The sequence below is a fragment of the Lepidochelys kempii genome, chromosome 13, assembly GCF_965140265.1.
Source record: "Lepidochelys kempii isolate rLepKem1 chromosome 13, rLepKem1.hap2, whole genome shotgun sequence".
Taxonomy (NCBI): Eukaryota; Metazoa; Chordata; order Testudines; family Cheloniidae; genus Lepidochelys; species Lepidochelys kempii.
Genome location: NC_133268.1, coordinates 5,442,932 through 5,467,983, shown reverse-complemented (window position 1 = coordinate 5,467,983; position 25,052 = coordinate 5,442,932). Strand labels below are relative to the sequence as shown.

The window sequence follows — 25,052 nt, the reverse complement described above, 5'->3', positions numbered from 1 at the left end:
TTATGTATATTCAAGAGCACTGCAGAGCTCGGAAGAAATAGACCTACTTACAAAGCATTCGTTTTGACAAAGAGGGGTGGGGATTCTGAATGGAATATTGATTTTAAATGGAAAGAAAAAGCAAAAAAAAACAAAACAAAGTTTCCAGGACTGTTCATTTGTAGGTAGATACAAATTCCATTGACAAGAACCTAGGTCTCATCTATAGCCAGAAAAGGAAGTTTTCACTTTAGTTTTTAAAAAAATAACTGAAACCAGCCTAGTAAAAGCTGATAAGGAAAATGATACAAGAAACATCATGTTTCTCCAGCAAAAGGGACTGAATAATAATTCTTGGTCCGATGTTTTCCATTCTTCCCCCATCCCTACTCCAAAAGGCCTGTTCCCTCAAAGAAGAGGCAGTAATAATTACACCCAACTTTAACCCAGCCATGGAAGGGAGCAAGGGGGAGTAAGTAGCCCCACCCAATCGGGTGTTACATATCTCAGGTCTTCAGTGCAGCGAACCCCTGTGGAGCTGCTGTTCCCCACTGTGCCTCCCTAAGCGTGTGGGTGGGGTGGGCAAGTCCCGTCACTCCCACAGGCTGAGCAATGGAACAGCCTGGAGCTGAGAGAGCTGCATCTCCGCAGTAAGCAATGCGGTATTCCCCACGTTTCCACCTGGACAGGGTGCTCTGTGTCCCAGGTGCAACGCCTGCCAGGGTGATGCAGCTTGCCTGCCACTCCATCCCCAGGCCACAATACAGCCCTTGTTAAGCGAGCACAGATCCTATTGAGGAAGGAGAGAGCCAGGCTGCTTTCCCACATAAGTGCCATATCTTCCAGGAGAGCCCTTAGAAGATTAAAGCACTGATCGACAAGTGATGAATAGTTTGACACTTTTAAATGACGTATGTCATTACAATTGGGCTAAGATCATTTATTAGTTGCAAAACATTGCTAGACAAGGGGCGTGGTTTAACTGGCAGCTTCATTAGGCTTTATTCACGTATCGCCTGCTCCTTCAAAAGCAGCCGGTACACCAGTACACCAGTACACCAGTCGTGTGTACGTGTCCACCCTCCCCGCCCCCAAGAGGTGGCGCTATCCTGGGGCCCCAGGCTAGCGCACACCCCCTCCAAGAGCAGGCACGTGCTCATTTGAAGGTCTGCGCCTGTCCCCAGAAGTAGGTTGAATGGAGGAGAGCGAGCTTGGTCGTGCAGGTAACTTACACCCGCAGCACCTGGCAGGAAGAGCTCTCGGGGCAGCTCAGCATCAGGCACCATCAAGCCCTTAGTTTCCTCCTCCTGTCGTTATCCGTGTGAGTCAACTAGAAGAGGCAAAGCTAGAATTTCAGTTATCTGCCCTATGGCTTTCTGACTGCTGGGGAATTAGCTTTCCATCCGGAAATCAACAATGTACCTTGGAACAACCACCACCTCCTCTCATCAGGGATCATCACTCCTTTCAATTCAGTGCAGTTACACCTGGTCCGCGTGAGATCAGAACGTGGCCCAATGGCGTTACATCAACCAAAAGTTTAAAGATCAGACTCTAAGAACATCCCTTCCCACTCCCCCAAAAGTATTTTTCCAGCAAACATTCCATGAAATGATAATGACTTTGGCACCATGGGCCCGCTGTAGCTGTTAATTAAAAGAAAAAAAAAAGGGGGGGGGATTAGCTTAAAGCCCCCTCTACTTTTAAAAAGCAGAATGTATCCTGAAGCCTGCATATCAGCCCTGTAGCTCCCAGCTGTTATTTTGTTACCACACTCAGAGGTTGGTTTTCTCCCTCCCTCTTCTTCCCCTTTAGGGTTCTCCCTGCTGCTTGATTTAAATCCTCCTGACATTCCACCCATTGTGAGTCCCCTTCGCAGCTGAATAAACTAGCGGTTGCTTTTTGCTCCCTCGCTGCTTTAGAGAAAGGACACCCCGCATGGTTTTCTCTGGCTTCAAGTCTTGGGAGGATTTCTCCTTGACATCTTTATATGTAAGATTGCAGCTCATACCAGCCCCCAAATTAAAAATTACAGCTGGATAATAAACATCCTAATGAAGCTGTACTGTCAGTTTTCATTTGCTAAAACTTACGGCACAAATGAAACATTTACCAAGTGCTAATGCTTTGTAGCAAGTGCAGAGCATGGGGGAAACAGACCAGAAAAGCTGCTACACAGCATCACATCTGACATAGCCAGAGCTGTATCATCTGTATTCACAGAGCTGACATTTAGGCACTAGGCCAAGGTAATTTCTTATGCGGTAGCTTAGGTTTACATATAGTTTCCTACTGAAAGTGCGACAACATGCAATCCAAACACTTCATCCTCAGAGGGCTCTGAGTGGTTTAGGATGTACAGACAATTCTCTCATCCTTAAAACTGCAGTTCCTCAACACCATTGTTTTCAAGCTCTGTAATAAGCCAGCATTTTCATGAGGTTTTTTTCTCCTCAGGTAGTACAATCTCAGGAAATTGTCACAGTGCTGCTGCATGTCCCTCCCCTAAATTGCCACCAGGTTTAGTGCCAGGAGGTTATGCCAAAGCATGGGATCCAATGGGCCAATTCATGTAATCCCTACCAGCGTTCATCAACACAAACTTCCTGCTATTCAATAGTCCGTTCACCTGGCATTCAAGAGTGTAAAAGAAGTAAGGGGTGGGGGGGAGGAGAGGGGGGAGAGATTCTTTTCCCCATGCAGTGTCAGGGCCCAGGACAATTATGAATAGAGGTTTCCAGACTGATGGGCTCAGCTGGATCTGTTTAAAGAGTGACCCTACCCATCACGCTTCTGATATCTCATTTCAAACCTGTAAAGAGAAATTTCACCCTGAGCCTTTATTTCTTTGTATGCACAAAAACCCACCACACAACACATTGTCCTTCTCCGCTGCACCATTCTACGGACTATAAATCACAACCGGACCTCATAAAAAGGAGATGTTTATATTTTATATATATGCATAAACACATACATGAAATCCAACACTTTATCCGTGTCCGAACTATGATCTCCTGCTGGGCTTCCATAAAGTTTACGTAGCAGTGTAACAGTATGTGAATACTTCATTGCATTGATGTGCATAGGTACATCTTTAAAAGTGTTCCTAACCTGACTTCAGATGTGTGATACATAGGGAAAGCTGTTTGAAAAGCTGGCAATCCTTTTAGTAAAGGTTATCTTAGATTTAATAATATAAGACCAGAACCTGCAAACTGTTACTTAGGGGAGAAGTCCTTACCAATGCAAGGATTGGTCCAATGAGTAGGGGCTTGCAGGATCAGGTCCAAATTTGCACAAGCGTGTGCATATGTGTGTCCAGGCCCAACCTCTGCACACGCACAATGTGACTGTTCATGGGCATGGGCAGGTGAGCACATGCAGTCCTTAGAGGGACTGCTCTGTGCAATAAAAAATAAGTCCACTCTCAGGATTGCAGGCTGCAGACTTGCTGCTTTACTTTACTGCATCACAGTAAGGGTGGGGAAAGAGGGGTGCTCAACCCCCCCACTGACTAAGCAGGAAGTAAGCTAGGAGTGGAAAATGACTCCATTCCATAATACTCTGGGTAAACCCATTAACCCTATCATGACCACTTCCGGACTTGCATGTGAACTTTTGAAGTTGTAGGGTTGTATTTTTAGATATCTACCAGTTGTCAGCCATCAGTCAAATTCCTGAGTCCTAATCCCAGTTCTAAGATTTATCCTGCAGCCATGAGCAAATCCCTTCACCTTTCTGCCTCACTTTCCCCATTGGCAAAATGGGGATAAACAACACACCCCAACTGGGGCGTTGTGACAGTCAGTGACTATTTGCTTTGCAAATGCTGAATGATAAGTATTATTAGGAATCATTTTTTTTCAATCCTTCTTTTAGTCCCACACAACAGTCTTATTAAATCCAAAGAAAGTGCTTATCTGGCTCAGGGCATGAGCATTCCGGACAGCACTTGCCATTAGCTCACAATTTGCCAAGCAGAGAAGGTGTTTCTGCAGATAGGTTTAATTTTCAATTTGGGAGAAGTAAATTAACATCAGCTACAGGGTGATTTCTCGGCTATTTGAATGGACTGATAGTCCATCACATGATGACATTTTGTTATCAAGACAATTCTTGATAGGGCCAAAGAGAAAGCAGGAAGTGTCACTTGTATAGCGAGCAGCCTAGGTTTACGCTGAATTAAAGCTTCCGAATCGGCCATGAGTTTTGACAGTGTTGGCTTTACCCCTTTCACAGGGTCACAGCTGCGACACTTTTCCCTAAAAGAACTGCTGTGTTGAGAACATCAGAGTTGCTTTTCTCTCCCTCAGATGTCTAATAGGCCGGGTTCATGAATGAATGACCCATTTATCTCCTTCTAAAGCTTTGAGGTTTCACCTGGTGTGCAAGGGGCTTCTTCCAATGAGCCTGTGTCTTAGAGAAAGAGCCTTTTTAATCAGAGATGGGCCTTACCCAGCTCTCCAGACCCAAGCATACCCGATGACGGGTTGTGGGTAAGGAAAGGATTGAAAAAAAAAAATCCAGACATGGATCCGGATCCAAATTGTACAGCTGGAGGCCCTTTCTCCTTTTATACCTGGTGGTGTCTAGGATTCATGACAGGTAGACACTTCTGCTAATTCCTGCTTTGGAGACAATTCACTTTGGGTTTTGTCTGCATCAGTAGAACCCACAGCCTCCGTACAGGCTAAAAGAGTGCCTGGGCCTTTGTGTAGGGTGTGTGTATTTCAGCTTTTTATGCTGCAAGAAAGGTCAGGTCATATGATTCTTTAATGGTGCAGTCTACAGTCCTACAAAGCAGGGGGAATAGGACTTCTGGGCTGCTTTACTGCTAGGCTCTGGCAAGGTTGCCCTGCCTGCTCACCTTGATGTGTCTGCTGTGTAGGCTTTTTGCTGTCTCACAACTGCTGAGCTTTTCTCCACGTGTCCACCTTTGATTCAGCAGCTCGCCCCGGAACTCATTTTCTGAAGGGTTAAGAGAAATACAGTGTCAGGAAACAAAACCAGTCCTGTGGCCACTGGCCACACCACTTCAGCAGAGCCATCAGGACTGAGAAAGAGGAACCCTAGTTATTATTTGTACGGTGGTAGCACCTAGGAGCCCAGTCACTGGACTGGGACCCTCATTGTGCTAGGTGCTGTACATACACAGAACATAAAGATGGCTCCTCCCCCTAAGGGCTTACATGCTACTGGCTTCTAGCACCAAGACACTATGTGCATCCTTGTGGCACTCAACAGTGGGAACGACATCACAGAACTGGCAAAGCTGGATTTCCTTCACTGTGACTACAACTTGACACATGGTAGAGGGAGAGAACCAACAAATAGCTAGAGAACTATAAACGAGCCTACCAAAATTGCCTCAGCATTTTGCTGCCCAAGCACAAAGACAGGATGATCACTGGAAAAAAAACGAATTGTGCAAAGAGGATGTTGGAAATGGTGTTTTACATACTGGTGACACGTTTCATTATACACATCAGGCCCACCTCTTAATAACCTGAAGGTTTCTTGTCGCGTTTGTTGCTGTCAATAGTCCAGCGTTCATAAAAAGTTTGGATAGAGCATTTAACCATAATGCTTTGGAGGAGGAGAATTGCTAAGAATCAGCCCCTGAGCGCTCCTCTCAAGGCGAGATCAGTCCAGTCATGGAGGGGCCCCAGTACACAGGGATCATCACCAACCTGCATGGAGGGAGGGGAGTGGCCCAACATGGCTCAGTCCATCCACCCTCTGAATCTAAGAGGCCTCGGTGGGCCTGGTGTCTGTGCCGGGAGAGAGGGCGGAGATCGGGTGGATACATATGGCCCTGTGGAGCTTGTTCAGAAGAGATAATACCACCTGGGAATGTCTGATCCTTGCCATCGAGCCCATCACAACTGGGAGCCAGCACCAGGAGGCGGTCACTGGCAGTGCTGGAGCAGCAGCCTTGATGTATGCCAGGGCTAGTATGGAGGCACAGAGCCTCCAGGCAGATGGCCTGGGTTTCTAAGGAAACAGGAAGATCTGTTGGGTTTGTCGGTAGGCCCTGGGGCCTTCTTTTACAGCATGGGGCAACCCCTCCCCCAGTGGGGCAGTGGAGGGGGATGTTCTGCAAGGGAGTCCTCATGGAGATTTGATGGCGCAGAGTCCACCATCGCTTTCCAGAGTGAAACCCATGGGAGATCAACCCTAACTTCTTAATTCAGTAAAATGCTCATTGGAGTCAAAGGGAGTTTGTCATGAATGAAGGCTGAGTAAGGACATCAAGATGTGGTTCTAAGGATGGTCCATCAGGTCCAGAAATATAAGAACTCCCAGCCCTGAGCCTGGAGCCAAACTTGGACTGAACTTTGACTACTCTGAAATTCAGCCCTTATGTTTCTAGGATGGGGGGGATTTTTGGTACCGTTCTGCTGTAGCTTCCAAGCTGGGACCAATCCACACAATTCCAGGGGAATAGTCTCACAGCATTTCAAGTGATCAAAAGCAGGGCAGGTCTGAAAATAAGCATATTTTACGCCAAAGGTTTTGCAAAAAAAAAAAAAAAGACCCTGATTTGCATGTGTGTGTGTGTGTGTGTCGGGGGGGGGGAGCAAAGGGGGGATTCAAATTCAGAAGTTTTCAACCAACTCCGCTAGAAAGCACAGGAGATAAACCTGTCTCATGACAGGTCAGCCCGGTCTCGCAGGCCAGAGATGAACAGTCTCTTGAGGGAAAATTTGGCTTATTTAAACTCAAATGCAAAACCGAGCATTTGAGGTTCACCCGTAGTACCAATCAGAGAAGACGAGCTGTGGAATTATATATACTGTTATTTCTATTGCAGTCACACCTGGAGACCCCAGTCAGGGACAAACACAGAACAAAAAGATGGTCCCTGCCTCAAAGAGTTTATAGCCTAGGTAAATTAGGTAAAGAGCACTCTGCTCCTACTCATCTCTTCCGTGGTGACTTCCACTTGGGCAGACCAGCCTTAAGGATGGGGAGATGGTACTTCCCACATCAGCCTGGGAAACGTAATGGGTGGGTCGGCTGACAACACACACCAAAGGGTCTGTGGTATGGATGAACCTCTGAATTCTTCTCTATGGTCTTTGAGCTCCTTCTGCCAATCCCTTTCCCCACTGACACAGATCCTGTTGAATTTTAATCCTTCACAAACATTCACACATCTGAGCAGAGGAAGCGCTCGTCCGCTGGACACTGCGAAGAGCCATGTGGCGTCCCTATTCTCACCCCAGGTTTCCATGACAACTGTCTTTTACAAGACTAGCACTTCAGGAGCAGGTCATTAAACCAACCCACAAATAATACAAAACCAGGGCTTTCAAAGGGAAGGCTCCTGCCGACACAGCCACTTTGGAGCGAGGGAGGACCGAGCCCACCGTCTGATGGGAGGATGGCGGGCAGCCTCCTGCTTGAATAGGGGAGGACCAGGCTCACTACTGACTCTTGCATCGCCTTTGGAAGAAAGATATCTTCACACACCCACCTAGCATCAGCCTCCTGGGGGAACCCATGGCCCAGCCCCTGCAGACATACCCCCTCACCCAGGAGCACCACACTCCCTAGAATTGAGGGGGCCACCCGCACCTGAACCATGGTCCTGCCCCCTGCTCCACCACTTCCCCAGAGGGCCCACTGGCCCCACCCAAGCTGGTGTTCTTCCCCGCCCGCCCCGGTTTTACTCAGGCTGGCGCATTGACATCCCCTGCATGTTAGCACTCGAGACCCAGTCCAGTCTGTGCTGGAGCACGGCCACCATTCAGCCCACCATTTTCATTTAGCTTAGTCCCTTTGCTTTCTCCTTGTTTCACCCCCATTTTAGAGTGCATTTGGTTCTTATGGGGGGCTCACAACGTTGGCTAGAGACGGGGACAGCACAGCTCCGTGTACACCTTCCCCACACATGGCTGTGCCATGGCAACATCTCCTGGTTCGGGCCTGCAGTGCCCATAATATTCCATTCTTGGCTCAGGCCCATTTCACAACCCTGCCACTAAACCTCAGTCTGGACCTGCTATTGCTTTGCTAGTCCAGTCCTGGAACAGCCATTACCAGTTCTTCTCCGTCCTGAGCAGCAAGAACGGCTACAATTGGAGTCATAACCTGCCCTTGTAATGCCATCCAGAGTGATCTCATAGCCACGATGGGATGGGACAGGACGGCAGTGATGGAAACGTGTTATTAGAAGCATCACGTCCATTGGGAAAAGGGCGTAGGTAATTATTCCATAACACCCAGTATCAAAGATCCTGATATAAGCAAAGATCAAATGCACAAAGGGCACTATACCACAAGCTGCAGGATTCAACTGCCTTTTCCATAGGTTGACAGCAGCAACGGGTTTTGTCATGTTGTTATACACCCAGTGAAACAATCCTTCGTCTGCCCTTCCTCAATACAAAGAAAAAATAAAAGGCATTTTACCATGTTCCATTACATTTGGGCTTTGCACACCCATGGGTTTCTGAACTTGAAGGTCTGTGAACTTTCTAAAGAAAAGCAGGTAGCCCCGTGGATGGGACTGGGCTGCACTTGATCTCAGTTCTATGCCTGGCTCTGCTATATGACTGTGGGCACCTCCCTTCCCTTATCTGTTAAATGGGGATCATTACTTCTTTTCCTTTAAGATCTGTGGATGAAAAGTGCTATGTAAGAACTCGTTATTACTATTGTATGCATTTTAACTTGGAAAAATACCAGGGGGTACCTGTAACCTGAGTAAGAGGGGCAATTTCTTGGAGGTTTTTCCTTCATCTATTCTAACTCTGAATATAGAGTATGTCTACATGTTGAGCTGGAAATTTACATCTCCTGGAGACATACCTGCGCTAGCTCCGATCATGCTAGAGCGCTAAAACCAGAGCGTAGCTGCAGCAGGATGAGTGGTGGGAGGGGCTAACTGTCCGCAGTATGTACCACCCGAGACACTAGGTATGTATGCAGGGCAGCTAGCCCCTCCACCACTCTGTTTTTAGCACATTAACCTGATCACAGTCCATTCACACCAACTGAGAATCTGCTCCTATGTGTGAGCTGCAGCATCAGTATATTAGGCTGCCTTCCTTTCCCTGTATTAAGTTATACCTTGTCACAGTCAAATCAGAAGGGATGCCCCCAGATTTTGGCCTCAGGGCCCTGAATGTCACAGCTCACCTTGGCAAACTGTGGTTGCTTTGGGCGATTCTGCTACGATCCTTCCCCTTGAATCTTTAATTGTGGTTCCCTATGGTATTTCATGCTGAATAATTTACTGCCCGTTCTCCAAGCCTTGCTCCATTTATCTACCACCAACATAAGAAAAATTACAAAAGGAGAAACCTGCAGAATAAAAGGAGGAAATGTGCCATGCGGGGAAGCCCTCCACTCCATTGAGTTCAATCGTCTCTGCCTGGGGAAGAGCTAATGGGATATGTCACATTTGCTATTGCCACAGTGTGTTTCCACGTTCTTTAGGCTTGGTCATTTCTATTATTGGAGGAGAGTTTAAGTGACACTAGGGGCAGTTGGTGCCAATAACCTCTACTGAAAGTTAATGGGAGTTTGTCATCTAATTCCCATTTGTGTCTCTGAAAGTCACCCTGATTATTATAGTAGCCCCTTGAAGTCCCAACTGAGATTGGGCCGCATTGTGCCAGGTGCTGCACATACACAAGGTAAAATTTACTCCCTGCTGGAAGAGCTTATAGTCTGGATAGACAAAACAAAAAAGCATGAGAGCAAAAGGATCATGCTCCCTATTTTACACACAGGGGAATTAAGGCACAGCGAGATTAAACTGTTTGCCCAAAGTCACGCAGGATTTTGTAGCAGAGTAGGATTTGAAACCAGAGCTTTCGAGTCTCAGTTTGGTCCCTTAGCCATTGCGAGATGAAAGGTAGACCAGTGGTTTGGGCACTAGGTAGGGACTCCAGAATCCTGTGTTCAGTTCTCTGCTCTTCCACAGGCTTCCTGTATGACCTTGAGCAAGTCACTTAGTGACTCTGAGCCTTAGTTCCCCACCTGTGCAATGGGGATAACAGCACTGCCCTGCCTCCCAGGGGTGTTGTGACATTGAGGGTTGTGAGGTGCTCAGATACTATGGTAACAGGGACTAAGATGAGTAATCATAAGGCCAGCTTTCCTCTGTTTGTCCTAAATATGACTTTTGTTAGGTCATCTGATTAGATTATTTTTCTGGCTTTGCATCAATGACTCCCCAGAAATCCCCAAGTTAGAGATTTCATTCCAAAATTTGGATTTAGAAGATTAGGAAGCGATGAGAGAAGCTGCTTTGTTTCAATTAGAACCCCTCAGAATAGCATGGGGGTCAAAAGTTAAACAGGAGTTATTAAGACCACAGTCTGTTTTGCAGAAACCATGAAATCAACCATGATCAAAAGAGCTAGAGACATAAAGGGTAATAAGAAAACATTCTACAAATACATTAGAAGCAAGAGGAAGATCAAGGACAAGATAGGCCCGTTACTCAATGAGGCGGGGAAAAATAACAACAGAAAATGTGGAAATGGCAGAGGTGCTTAATGACTTTGTTCTGGTTTTCACCAAGAAGGTTGGTGGTAATTGGACATCTAACATAGTGAATACCAGTGAAAATGAGGTAGGATCAGAAGAGGCTAAAATAGGGAAAGAACAAGTTAAAAATTACTTAGACTAATTACATGTCTTCAAGTCACCAGGGCATGATGAAATGCATCCTAGAATACTCAAGGAGCTGACTGAGGAGATATCTGAGCCATTAGCGATTATCTTTGAAAAGTCATGGAAGACGGGAGAGATTCCAGAAGACTAGAAAAGGGCAAATATAGTGCCAATCTATAAAAAGGGAAATAAGGACAACCAGGGGAATTACAGACCATTCAGCTTAACTTCTGTACCCGGAAAGATAATGGAGCAAATAATTAAGCAATCCATTTGCAAACATCTAGACGATAATAAGGTGATAAGTGACAGTCAGCATGGATTTATCAAAAACAAATCATATCAAACCAACCTGATAGCTTTCTTTGACAGGGTAACAAGCTTTGTGGATCAGGGGGAAGCCGCAGACATGGTATATCTTGACTTTAGTAAAGCTTTGATACTGTCTCACATGACCTCATAAATAAACTAGGGAAATGCAACCTAGATGGAGCTACTAGAGGGTGGATGCAAAACTGGTTGGAAAACCATTCCCAGAGAGCAGTTATCAGTGATTCACAGTCACGCTGGAAGGGCATAACGAGTGGGGTCCCGCAGGGATTGGTTCTGGGTCTGGTTCTGGTCAATATCTTCATCAATGATTTAGATAATGGCATAGAGAGTAAACTTTTAAAATTTGCGGATGATACCAAGCTGGGAGGAGTTGCAAGTGCTTTGGAGGATTGGATTAAAATTCAAAATGGTCTGAAGTAAATAGGATGAAATTCAATCAGGACAAATGCAAAGTACTCCACTTAGGAAGGAACAATCAGTAGCACACATACAAAACGGGAAATGGCTGCCTCGGAAGGAGTACTGTGGAAAGGGATCTGGGGGTCATAGCAGACTAAAAGCTAAATATGAGTCAACAGTATAACACTGTTCCAATAAAAGCGAACATCATTCTGGGATGTATTAGCAGGAATGTTGTAAGCAAGACACAAGACGTAATTCTTCTGCTCCACTCCGCTCTGATTAGGCCTCAACTGGAGTATTGTGTCCAGTTCTGGGTGCCACAGTTCAGGAAGGATATGGACAAATTGGAGAGAGTTCAGAGAAGAGTGACAAAAATGATTAAAGGTCTAGAAAACATGATCTATGAGGGAAAATTGAGAAAATTGGGTTTGTTTAGTTTGGAAAAGAGAAGACTGAGGGGGGACATGAGAACCTTTTTCAAGTACGTAAAAGGTTGTTACAAGGAGAGGGGAGAAAAATTGTTCTTCTTAACCTCTGAGGATAGGACAAGAAGCAATGGGCTTAAATTGCAGCAAGGGTGGTTTAGTTTGGATATTAGGAAAAACTTCCTAACTGTCAGGGTGGTTAAGCACTGGAATAAATTGCTTAGGGAGGTTTTAGAATCTCCATCATTGGAGATTTTTAAGAGTAGGTTGGACAAACACCTGTCAGGGATGGTCTAGATAATACTTAGTCCTGCCATGAGTGCAGGGGACTGGACGAGATGACCTCTCGAGGTCCCTTCCAGTCCTATGATTCTATGAAAAGAGGAACAGAGAAAGAGAGATGACACAAGCAGGGAGAAAATGGAGCAGAAATTGGAAAAGACAGTGGGACAGTGGAGGGAGAGGGATGGATATATAAAAACAAAGGCAAAAGTTAAATGAAAACTCAGTGCAGGTCATACGCCATGTACAGGGCACCCAAATGTCCCAGCCTATCTCAGAGCAGCTGTGTGTCCTTCTCCACCTGATACAGATTTCCCTTTAAACCACAAATACATGTTTTAAACTAACAATCACTCTTGGGGAAAATGGGCATACATTACAGAAAAAAGGTTCATGAACTCAAGATGTCTTTGCAACCCCTGTTCGTGGTTTGAGGGGTTTGCAAAAGCCTCAGACTTTATGAGAATCAGACACCCTTAAGGAGGAAAAAGCATAGTTCCCACCCCCCATCGGACCTGCTTTGTTCACGTGTGTCCAAGTTGTAGGGTAGGATCGACACAGCTGTCACCCTAGGCAACTGCCTGGGTAAATCTGACCACCTGATGTCACAATTCCCCATCCGTTGGCCAGTTACTGATGCTTACAGGTGACCCTATCCCCACCTCCTTATACTCTTGGTCATGCCATGTGATCGAGCCATAGCAGGGAAGAGAACAGGCAATGTGTGTTAGGAAAACACAGACACCCTGACAGCCAGAAAGGTTTTGTCGGAGAGCAGCTTGTCACAATGAGCTCACCACACTCCAGCCCTTGTCTCCCCGTCCTGAATTTAGTTAGCTGGGATAACCTTGTTAACACATTAATTGTATTTCCTGTATCCCTACTGCTGACATGTATACTCCCCAGAGGGCAACAGTTTGCACCCTCCCTCACCCCCAAACCCTGGTTTCAGCAGAATCGCAGCTCACGTGGCTACAGTTGCAAGGTGTGGAAGGAGGTTCCTCCTACCCTAGCAAATTTCCCTGACCACCCCAGAGGAGAGGACTCTGGAGGACTGTGAGCTCCAGAGACTGTCTGACAGACTAGTGTGGGTTGGAATCAGATTCAATGTCTGTGCCTTGTGACCTTTCTCCCACTTTGCAGCAGCTCTGAACTCTATCAAGTTGCTTTTGAATCAGATGGAATCCACCTTATTTTTTAAAAAACCCAGCATCATTCCATCATGGTCCAACCCACAGCTGTGACCCTACTTGGAGTGTTGTGCAAGCATAGCCAAGGGCAGAATTTGGCCTACAGTATTTTGAATCATGGCATAGAAATGTTTTGGGGTTTTTTTTGTTAAATAAAATACAGAATAAGTTTCCAGGAATTCATCAGTTAATCCAATTCCCTGAGATGTCCCCAAAAGTTAAACAGTAAAACTTCCCCTCTAAAAGATACAAGAAGATATTTTATTTCATTCAGTATTTTAGAAAATAAAATAGAATAAGCAAATAGTCTAGGCTGCAATGAACCAAGCTTGCTGAAAAGCTGTGCAGATAACTCCATGCAACCCTGCACTGAGTTTCTAGTTTCAAATGGACAAAGGCAGGGTTGATTTTTATAGTACACGTCTCCCTGGGGAGACAGGAAGTGCTGAGCTGAAGAAGTTAATTGCCAAGTGGCATAGAGATTCTGTGCTGTACAGAATTGCCCACTGAGGAATTATCTGACACATTACCCAAATCATTTAAGAACTGATCTGGAGAGGTGCTGAGCTCACACAATTCCAAATGAAATCAGTGGCTCTTGTGGGTGCTCAGCATCACTGCCAGATCGGGGATGGGGGAACTACATAATATCCAGATTCTTACCTGCAACTCATAGAACTATTTTCCCCATCCCTACTTTGTGCCCCCTTAGATCATCTATTGTGTAGGGTGGGGTTCTCCTTGTGTTTCCTAATGAGCAGTATGCATCCCCACAATCTGTGTTTTCCTCCCAGCATGGGCTCATTTTCAAACCCTGGATCTTGGCACCTCCAAAAGACTTTGAAGGAGTTCAGATCTTGACCCCAACTTCAGAGCTTGGGCTCCTCTCTAGTGTACAAAAATACGTACCCTGTGATCACACAAAATACTGCATCGTGCCAAAAAACCACTTCTGTATTGCTATGGCATCATGGCTCCACTTTTCCTCCCAATCTCTCTAGCTTTTCTAATCTCTGTCTGGATCTACATAAGCCCCGAAGCCTTGCAGCGGAAACAAGTGGAGAGAACAAATGAGACAGCAAGGATTTGTAGCTCCCTAATTTATGGCACATAGTCAGCTCAGTTTTGAGCAGTACAACACGCTTGCGATGGAAACCAAATTAAATAAACTTTGCCTGGTTTGGGGCTTTCTTAGAGAGTCAAAACTGGTCCCAGATTCATGGAAACAGCTGGGAACCTTTGGAAGGAATCTGGGTAGATATATGGGATCTTGGCCAAACCCTGCAAAATTCGGGTGCCCAGTTGGAAACCAGCTGCATCTCGGTAGGTTCATCAGCCTGTTCTAGCACGTCATTAACATGGAGAAGATGTAGGCATTGGCAATGCATTCCTCTCTCTCTATGCCCCACCCATCAATGGTATATCAGAATGTACTACCAAAGGCAGTATACAACTTGCTGTAGGGCTCCACTCAGGTTTTCAGAAGCAGAGGTGCTGTGATGTGTTTCACAGAATCATAGAATATCAGGATTGGAAGGGACCTCAGGAGGTCATCTAGTCCAACCCCCTGCTCAAAGCAGGACCAATCCCCAACTAAATCATACCAGCCAGGGCTTTGTCAAGCCTGACCTTATAAACTTCGAAGGAAGGAGATTCCACCACTTCCCTAGGTAACACATTCCAGTGTTTCACCACCCTCCTAGTGAAAAAGTTTTCCTAATATCCAACGTAAATCTCCCCCACTGCAACTTGAGACCATTATTCCTTGTTCTGTCATCTGCTACCACTGAGAACAGTCTAGAGCCATCCTCTTTGGAACCCCCTTTCAGGTAGTTGAAAGCAGCTATCAAATCCCCCCTCATTCTTCTCTTCCGCAGAATAAACAATCCCAGTTCCCTCAGCCTCTCCTCAAAAGTCATGTGTTCCAGTCCCCTAATCATTTTTGTTGCCCTCTGAAAAAACGTTTTCCAGTTTTTCCACATCCTTCTTGTAGTGTGGGGCCCAAAACTGGACACAGTACTCCAGATGAGGCCTCACCAATGTCGAATAGAGGGGAACGATCACGTCCCTCGATCTGCTAGCAATGCCCCTACTTATACAGCCCAAAATGCCATTAGCTTTCTTGGCAAGAAGGGCACACTGTTGACTCATATCCAGCTTCTCATCCACTGTCACCCCTTGGTCCTTTTCTGCAGAACTGCTGCCTAGCCTTTCGGTCCCTAGTCTGTAGCGGTGCATGGGATTCTTCCGTCCTAAGTGCAGGACTCTGCACTTGTCCTTGTTGAATCTCATCAGATTTCTTTTGGCCCAATCCTCTAATTTGTCTAGGTCCCTCTGTATCCTATCCCTACCCTCCAGTGTATCTACCTCTTCTCCCAGTTTAGTGTCATCTGCAAACTTGCTGAGGGTGCAATCCACACCATCCTCCAGATCATTTATGAAGATATTGAACAAAGTGTTTGTGCGTTGCAGAGCTATATACAGTGTGGCAATCGGAAAATGCCTCTCTGGTCACTAGGTGAAGCGTCCTCCCTTTCACCTTCTCTTTGGAGATGTAGGATGCATTCCCTCAGCTCCCCTCAAGGGCTGCCAACCAGTGCAGAGAGGGATGAGGTGGCTCTGGACTCCATCCAGACAGCTACACGACACCCCCAGTCCAGTGTGGAGTGCACCTGGGTGAACTATTCATCCCTTGCATTACAAAGACCTGTTGCTCTGCTCACCAATACTCAGTGTAGCCCTAAGCATTCACAAAATGATAGTCAGATACCCCCCCCAGACTCATAAGATTGGGATTTTTAAGCCAAAGAATAAAATGTGAGCTGCTTCTAATTCGTCTTCTGGTTTTTGAAGCTTTGCAACAGACTCAGGTTACATTTTCAACCTTTTCTCTACAACCACAAGGTCGAGAAATTTATTATTTTTTAAATGAAAGTCAAGATTCTCTTTGTTCACATGACTCCAGGAGCTGAAGCTTTGAGAAAAGCCAATATGAGTCCCCAATAAAAGTCACAAGCGTTGGCAAGACTGCACACTGGTTCTACGCCAGTCTAACTCCACCAGCTTCAACGGAATTGCTCCGCATTTACAGTATAAATGTAAAATCTGCCACTGTAAAATCGGGTGAAAGCTCCCGAATCCCCTCTGCTCCTTGCCTGGAAGCATATGGCAAAGTCCTAGTCCCATTTGCCCCGTCTGTACATATCTGCACCAGGGAAACTGCCATAGATACAGCAAGCATTAAAAAGTTTTCATGTTTAAAAATGAAAAAGGTTTGATTATTCCACAACAATATTTTAAGCTTGTTAGACTAACCAAGCAGGATGGGATCTCATGTGCGATCCCTCGGAGGACATCAACTTTCCAGGTTGCCTGGGTCACAAATTATATCACACTTTTTGGAGTGGGGGTGGGTTTGCTTTGTTTTTAAAAACAAGGTGGCCACCACATACAGGCTTGGAAATACCAATCACAATGAAAGGCTTTACTTCCAGATATGTGTAGCAGCCCCTCTGGAAATGGAGCTTCCTTTTAAGGATGTTATAAAAGGCATTAGTAATACATTAAGGGGAAAATGTTTTAAGGCACCGTTATAAAGCAAATTACATTATAGCCCTTCTTCAAGGCATGATTTTAAGTCACTGTATCCATGGGCTAAATATGTCTGGTGGTTTAATACATGACGGAGTGTTTAAGACAACTCCTTTAAGGCAAAGGGTTACTGCTACTTCTACAGAACATTTTATGTCAAGTGCAATGTCCTGTGAGGTCGGTAAGTATCATCCATCTATCCTAGGATTTTATACTGCCCCCCATCACCATAGCATTTGACAATTCTCTGCTCCATCTCATTATTTACAGTTGTGGAAAGGGTGGCAGGAAGTTTAAGTGACTTGACCAAGACCATAGAGAAAGAGTCACCGGTTTAGCAATTTCCTGACTCCCTGTTACCATGTCTTTCCTTGCTGATATATTGTCATTCGTACCATACAAACCCTCAACGATCATCCAGAAAAGAAACAGTAGTGGAAGGAAAACATTTTCAAAATGAGAGCTCTTCCTCATTTCCTGAATCCAGGGGTAAGATCAGCAAGCCTGCAATTCCATGTGCAACGGATGACACTCAGCCCAACTCCATTCAGCACAGGGACAACCAGCACTTCATAGCACCGCAGCTTTGGCACCAGGTTACCTTTTTAGTTTTAAGTATGCATCAAGCATCTTTTATTCCCACAGACACAAGAAAAAAAATAAAATGAAGGAAGAGGATGAGATTTTTCCACATTGCTACTCAAGGATGTTGTTGTGGCAAAGGGAAGCCCTATGGTTGCATGACTTGGAATGTGCTGAGGGGGTATTTAATGCTTCAGCCAAGCCAGTCACACCTCAGCCTGGAAAAAATTCAGGCTGTATTCTTATACTTCACGCATCAGGGCATGGCCAAGGATGGGAAGCTGGAGTGAGGTGAATTAAGGCCTCCTTCCCAAAGCTGACCTAGAAGCACTATGAAGGCTATGTTGGGGAACTCATAAAATGGGGGTGGGCTAGGTCTCAAGAGAAATTGAACCTCATTTTGTGTGTAAAAAACTCTCTAAGCAGCATATTACTTGTGTTTGCTGAACTTGGAGCCTGATCCAGAGTCCACTGAACTCAACAATAGCCTTCCCTTTCCTGTCAATGGGCTCTGGAGTAGGCCCTTTGTACTTGCAGCCTGAGCGCCCTTTATGGAAAGGAAGCGTGCATAAAGGTTTCCCAGAGTCTACCATAGATGTGCTCTGGACACCGTTCTTTGGTAATGGGCACAAAGGAGAGGGAGTCATTTTGCATTTAATGACAATTCAAATGCCCCCAGCAATGTCATGCAGACATGGTTGCTGTGCACTGTTAAAAAAAAAAAAAACATACAAAAAAACTATCAAAAACCACCACCCGCTATTGTACTTCACACTAGAGGCAGCTGCATTACAGTGGTGGGTGATTCCTTTATTTGTGTAATAAACTGCATACACACACTGCACGAATTTAAGGGATTACTAAGAGCAGTTCTGGTTGTTTTCTTTGCAATTAACCAATGCAAATTTCTTCTGAAAACACTCAAGTTACTAATTCAACTTCCTAATATTTTATAGAGACGTGTTAAATGTTGTGAAAAAGGTTGCCACAAAGGAAAGCAACAGGGCTTCTCCTCACTGCCCTTTACACCCAGAGGGAGGCTGGTTCTCAGTAGCATAAGATCCAGCTACCTGGAGAACATTATTAACCAGAATTTGTTTTCCTGTGTGGTCAAAGCCATGGCGGAGAGAGGGCTTTTGTTCCTGCAGGCATCACTAATGATCCTTTCATCACCGATTTAAGGCTGCTGTCTTTTGGATCCTAACTGAACCCCTCTTATACAGTAGACAGGACATAGCACAATGAAACCCAGCCTGAAACGGGACTAAATTTCTCCAGGCTCCTCCTCTATCCCCACACGCAGGAAACACAGATGTGCTTGAAGTGATACATTGTGAGTGCATGTATCCGTTTAGCCTTCAAGAATATGGCAGCATACAAGCTCTGCATCTGGGTGCTTTTTCAAGGGAGCTGAATTAAAACCTCTGTTGGTATCAAAGTAAACAGCGATGGCTGTTCCAGGTTAGCCATTCTTCCCATTCATGGCTCAGCGAATGGAAGTTTAACCCCCTTTCAAGGGTCCACAATGTTTCCCATCCAATGTGACGATCATCCTGCGTACTGCAGAAGAGCAGTGCCCAGTGCTTGGAATTTCGCTTCCCAAACATGCATTTAATTTAAGATTTTATACAGGATGCTAACTATATATTGCATGGTTAATGACCAATCATTAAAACACTAATTGAAGTTAAACAGCCGTGTAATAGATACAGATCTCTTACTTTATCAGTAAATATGATTTAAGAAATAGATTAGAGTGAGATGTATAGATGGAAGTGCTAGTGGGTCTAGATTTCTGGTGATTTTTCCATGTGTTCATCATCTTTGACATGTCTGGAGAGGAGCCTAGTGAATGGTTTAAGAGAAGCTGAGTCTTGGTAGCTCTTTGTACACTCCAAGGCCAAGAAAAGCCCGAAGGAGCCAACAGTCTAAATAGACAAGACAGAAAATGGGGGGGAGAAAGGAAGGGATTATCATCCCATTTTACAGATTGGCAGAATGAGGCACAGAGAGGTTAAGTGATTTGCCTAAGATCACACAAAGAGTCTGTAGTAGAGCTGGGCAATGGACCCAGATCAGAGCCTTAACTGTGCTGAAGGATTGTCTCACTTTGTGTGAGTGAGGTACTGCCCCTTTCTCCCAACTAAACTGAACCAACATCTCCAAATCCAGAGATGGGGGGAAAAGGTTGGATTAATTCAGGTCCTTATGTTTGGAGACCCATGAGGCCACGGATGAGCATTTGGCTACCCAGTGGCCAGGTGGGGACAAATCAGAAAAAGTTTTAGTTCTAAAAGCTCACACTATATAAATGCAAGCCCCAGTTTGGGCCTGCACTCCTCCCCTCCCAGGCAGTTCCCCACTCTCCCAGAATATAGGTTCCCGGCCCATGCTGGTGTTTGTATTGTGGAGCACCATGTGTGTAAAACTCAGACGTTTCGGGTTTGTTGGGGCTCACCTGTGCTTCCGGGAATGCCCTCGCACTGTGGCTCTCCAGTAGACATTACCAGTGGAGAGCCATATGTATGGGCACTTCCCCACGATGCACAGCCAACATTTAGATTCAAGCTCATCTCTTTTGCATACAATATTTGTGCCCCATCCCAAAGGCTTTTATTTTTTACTTTTTACCAGTAAATCTCATTGAAAGCAATAAGGTAAATGATTTTCACGTTGACAAGAAATACAGACACCACTTACGAGAAACGCAGTTCAGAGGCCACGGGACAAACTCGCCCCCAACTTCTACACCAAAGCACCTCCATCCTGGGCACTGATTCTCCCATGGCTCGGTCAGGGTACATTATACCTGATCTGACACATCTTGCCACCATAGTCCTGGGCCCTTATGTAGCCTGCCAATGCATCTGAGCACTATCCTTACACTCCCTACTACTTCTCACCCAGCATCTCCTATGCCCTTGGTGAATTATGCAAAACTGTGTCATAGTCAAATGCCCATTAAGGACCAAGGTGAGACAAACAAAATCATTTCACTCCTGGCATTAAGTTTGGAGGGTGTTCCTCCAAAGGTGAAATAGTGTTATGTTAACCCACCACCTAACCCCACGCTCAGACTTTCCCGGGGATTCAAAGCTGGTGAAAGCTGTGAATATTTTCCTTTCTTCTTCCCCATGGGAAAGAAAAGTTTGCAATTTCAGTAGGGTCAGATCTTTATACTATCTCTGCGTTGAACGTACGCTCCCAGCGTAGCTTGCATTGCTAACAGCTAAGCAATCAGATCAGCAGAAGTATGGCTCAGAGGTGTTTACTGCTGACAGCTGGGTATAATCTGGTTCAGCTCTGCAGGCACCAGGGTGAGAGGATAGAGAGAGGAACACTAGGGCTTCTAGCTGGCCGTGTCAAGGGAAAGAGACGAGTTTGTTGCTACCAGAATGCAGCTGTTCTGTTAGCACCAGAAGCATCACCCTGCCGTCCTCCATTCAGTTACTCTGACATCTCATGAATGCGTGGCCATCACCTTAAATTCAACATAGCCTAAACCAACTTCTAATTCTCCCGCCCCCAAGTCCTGCCCTAATCACAGTGAACAACACTGTCATCCCCCCGTCACTCGGGCCTGTACCTGGGCATCATCTTCTACTCAGCCCTCTCTCAGATCCTGATTTCTAGGCTGAGTCTTTCTGTATGACATCCCTAAGACACAGCCTTTCCGAGCCATCCACACAGACTCATCTCAATGACCGCACCATCCTTCTCTTCGGCCTTGACAAATGCCATCTCTCTCCACTGGTATCCATTCAGAAGGCGGCTGCAAAGATTGTTTACCTAGCTCATCACTTTGACCACATCACCCCTTTCTTTGCATCCCTCCCTGGGTTCCCCCTTCTCTATCACATCAAACATAAGCTACTTGTCTTCTTTCAAAGCCCTTCATGGCCTATCGTCACTCTACTTATCTCTCATTCACTTCTGAGATGTTAACTCCTGCCTCTGATCAGACAATGGAATATGCCTTCACAGCCCACTGGTTAAATTTTCAAACAAACATCTTTGTATATTCTCCTGTTCTGCTCCTGACACTTAGGAGGAGCTCCCCATAAACATCCCAATGCTACATCATTGTCCTCCTTCAGATCCTCCTTTGCCACGATGCATGGATGCCGGAATGGTGCGGGGGGGAGAAGAGGGCCAAAGTGGATGGGACTGGCCTGTCCACTTTTCACCATAGGCCCAGCCCCCTGCCCCTCCTCTTCCCCCTCAAGGTCCCACGTCCCAGCCATGCCAGAAGCTGGAGCCCGGCCCAGGTAACAGCGGCCCAGGGAGCCAGGGGAACCATGGACCCTCCACCTGCCCGAGGGGGAGGGGCCCAAGAGCAGCCCCTGGCCCATGACTCTGCCCCCCTGGGTCTCCTGCTCAGGGCAGATGGAGGGTCTGCGGCTCCCCATAGCTGCCTGGGCATCTCTTACCATGGCCTGGCAGCAGCTCTTCGGCCCCCAAGGCCCGAATCCAGACTGGAAACTGAAGCTGGGTCACAGTAAAAGCCACATTGGCAGCTATGGGTAGCCGCAGACCCTCCTGCGCTGCTCGGTGGGTCTGGGGGCAGAGACACAAGCCAGGGGCTGCTCTTGGGCCCCCCTACCCTGGGCAGATGGAGGGGACTGTGCTCCCCAGCCTGGCTGTGGCTTCCAGCTTGGCTGGGGAGCAGGGCCCCCATGTTCACCCCCACTTTTAGGAAAAATCCATTGCTTCTACCATGATGCCTACAAAAAAATTGACAACGAATAGGCCATGGGTGTGCTAAGGTCACTGCCTGTAATGCTAACCAATATTGTCTCATTTTGTCCTTGTACTCTTCTTGGCTGTCTGTATAGATCTATTATATCTTGTCTTACACTTCAAGTGTAAGCTTTTGGGGGCAGGGGCCATTTTTTTGTCCTGTGTTTACACAGCCCCTAGCAGAATGGAGTCCTAAGTGCTCCCACAATATAAAAACAAGAAATAAGGCTAAAGACCCCGCTCCTTAACAAGGATATTTAGGGTCCAGTGTTCTTGAACCGTTAAATAGACAATGCCTTTTTCTGAGTGTGAGAGAAATACATTAAAGAAGGCTATATAAGGTTCAAAAGTAACATCTTTCTCCTTCCCTTCCTGATGTTCATGTCACTCACACATTCTTCAAGGGGGGGAACAAATGTTTCATGCACATGGCAGCAGTTCTATTTATGTGTCATTCTCTAAAATATGTTGATTAAAAAAAAACAAAACCAGAGACCATTTTGCCCAGTGAATAGAATTATGGTATTTCAGCGTTTTTTCCCCTGCTCCTGGTTCTGTGGTTCTCAAACTGTGACGCTGCTCTTCTGCCTTCTGAGAAGGGGGGCAGAAAGCCAAAGAACAGGAAAATATAAGTTACAGAAGTTTCAGGTGGGGGGGCTCAGGAAAAGCAAATCTACTATTCTACAGTGGATGCTACTGTGCTTGGCTAAGTTAGCTTCCAAACCTGCAAACAGTTAAACTCATGCTTAATTTTACTCAGGAGAGTAGCCACATCGAACGCTATAGGGTAAGAGTTATGAACATACTAAAGTGCTTGCTGAATTGGGGACTTAAAGTCAAAATCTAACGCAACCCGAGAGATAAATTAACTGGTATGATTTCTCCACTAGCACCTCCATTTAAACATGTTTATAAGCAAATGTGGCCCAGATACCATTGCTGGTGCCTAGGAGAGGACTGCCAAAATGAAGACTACAAAGAAGGAATATTAAACCTACCAGTTAACTTTTCCCCACATCCCTAGAGAACTTCTTTATGTTCTTTGGGACAACAAGAGATCAACAATAGTGACAGTTGGTTTTAACCTTTGACTGCTTTCTAGGTAACGACTAGTCCTGCTGCCTAGTCTCTACCTCGTGCATCAGTCTAGTAACCTGGGAGCAACAAAAAGCTGCTTAGATCGCCCATCTGTTTCTTTTGACCACAAACGCGGGAACCTTCTATAAGCACATTAATAATTACCAGCTGAACAGATCTGAGCATGAACAAAATTTAAACTACTGGCTTATCATTTTCAGACAATTACTCGCAGCATACCTTCTACTGCCAGGGACAGGAAAACCATAACAGTCCCTACTTGTAACCTGCTTTGTCCTCCAAATGCCCTTTTGCATGTGTGGTTCCTCTTGGTGTCTGACTGGGCATTTGTACATTGCCTGTGTATGCATGATGTGTTACACGCTTGTTTGCACATGAGTGTGTTTGGGAAGGGAGTAAGGGGATGTTGCTTCTTTCTTCTTGCACATTTACCTCATTATTTTGTTCTAATTTGGCTTTCCTGGTAACTTTTCTATTCAATAAAAGACAAATACAATCCCTGTCCCTGAATCTCCCAAACAGCGGCTCACTGCTGAGAAAATAATACAGCTGTAACTTCCAGCCTCATACACTTTCTTTTCCATTTATATGCAAATACTGACCTTTCACCCAAGCTGTCTCAAAGACGTATTTCCTTAAAAATGCAAATAGCATGTTGCAGGCAGTTACTCTGGCTGAGTCTCTCTTATATTATTATTATTTCTTTTAACCTGACCAGCAGAGTAAAAAACAACTGCTAAACGGCACCACCATAATAATTACTTTTCATACCAAATCAAAAGCCTCTGTGGAGCCAATATGTCGACACAGCAGGAGAATTCCCTGCCAATAGATTTTAAGGGACAATTCAGGAAGACCAGCAAGTCTTGGACTCCTGGGGATGTGGCCAGCACCAGGGGATTGTGCTTCTTGAAGGAAGTAGCCAATGGCTCAGTGAAAAGCATCAGATAGTTCCTCTGTTATATAAGACATATCATGTGTGAGTTTGACATACACCTGACAATACAGAAAGTATAATAGTAACACCTAGCTCTTACACAGTATTTTCATCAGTAGATCTCAAAGTGCTTTGCATTGTTCATTATCTCTTTTACAGATGAGAAACTGAGGCACAGCGAGGGGAAGTGGCTTGACTATGGTCACCCAGCAGGCCAGTAGCAGAGGCGGGAATAGAAGCCGGGTCGCCCAAGTTCCAGTCCAGTGCTCCGTCTTCTATATAGGCTTTTGCGCTTCAGCAGTGTATTTAAAATAAGTGATGTGTTTATGCACCTCTGTTTCAGCACATATCTAGAGTCCAGTCCAACCGGATGACTTTGCATGACTGAGTTCAAGGATGCACAGACTGAATAGGAAAAGCTTGCACGCGGATGGAAAATGCGTGTGGGAAATGTGCAAGACAGGCAACTGCCTACAGCCGCCAATTTGCATGCATAAGATACATGGTTTGCAAGGGTACGAGCTTATTCTTTCAGGATGTGGTCCACGCTGTTTCAACAAAATGCTGTTTATATCATGCGTTTTATGGCAGCGAATATCTGGCCAGGGCTATTGGGATAGATGATCCTCTCTTTCTTGAATGGAGAGTTGCTCTGGCTTCCTGCTGATCTGTGGCATGGGAGCTGCCCTCCGTCACACAGCTGCAGGACTCTCGGGGCCCTCCTGACTCCTGTGGAATTTCTGCTTAGAGACATGCGTCACACAGCACAGAGACAGGGGCCACCATGAGAAGGACTACTGGAGCTGACCCCACAGGTGCGGGCATCATATGAAGGGGTGATTCACACCTTAGCTGGGG

General features: G+C 45.7%; 1 protein-coding gene across 7 annotated transcripts in view; it reads right to left on the bottom strand.

The window, feature by feature from the left end:
- MYT1 (myelin transcription factor 1) overlaps positions 1 to 25,052 on the bottom strand; it is a 112,975-nt gene that overhangs the window by 64,315 nt on the left and 23,608 nt on the right. For all 7 annotated transcript variants that reach the window (XM_073309015.1, XM_073309014.1, XM_073309008.1 and 4 more), the window contains exon 2: positions 4,850 to 4,950. In XM_073309015.1, the coding sequence (XP_073165116.1) occupies positions 4,850 to 4,950 (101 nt within the window). The remainder of the gene's footprint in view (positions 1 to 4,849; positions 4,951 to 25,052) is intronic.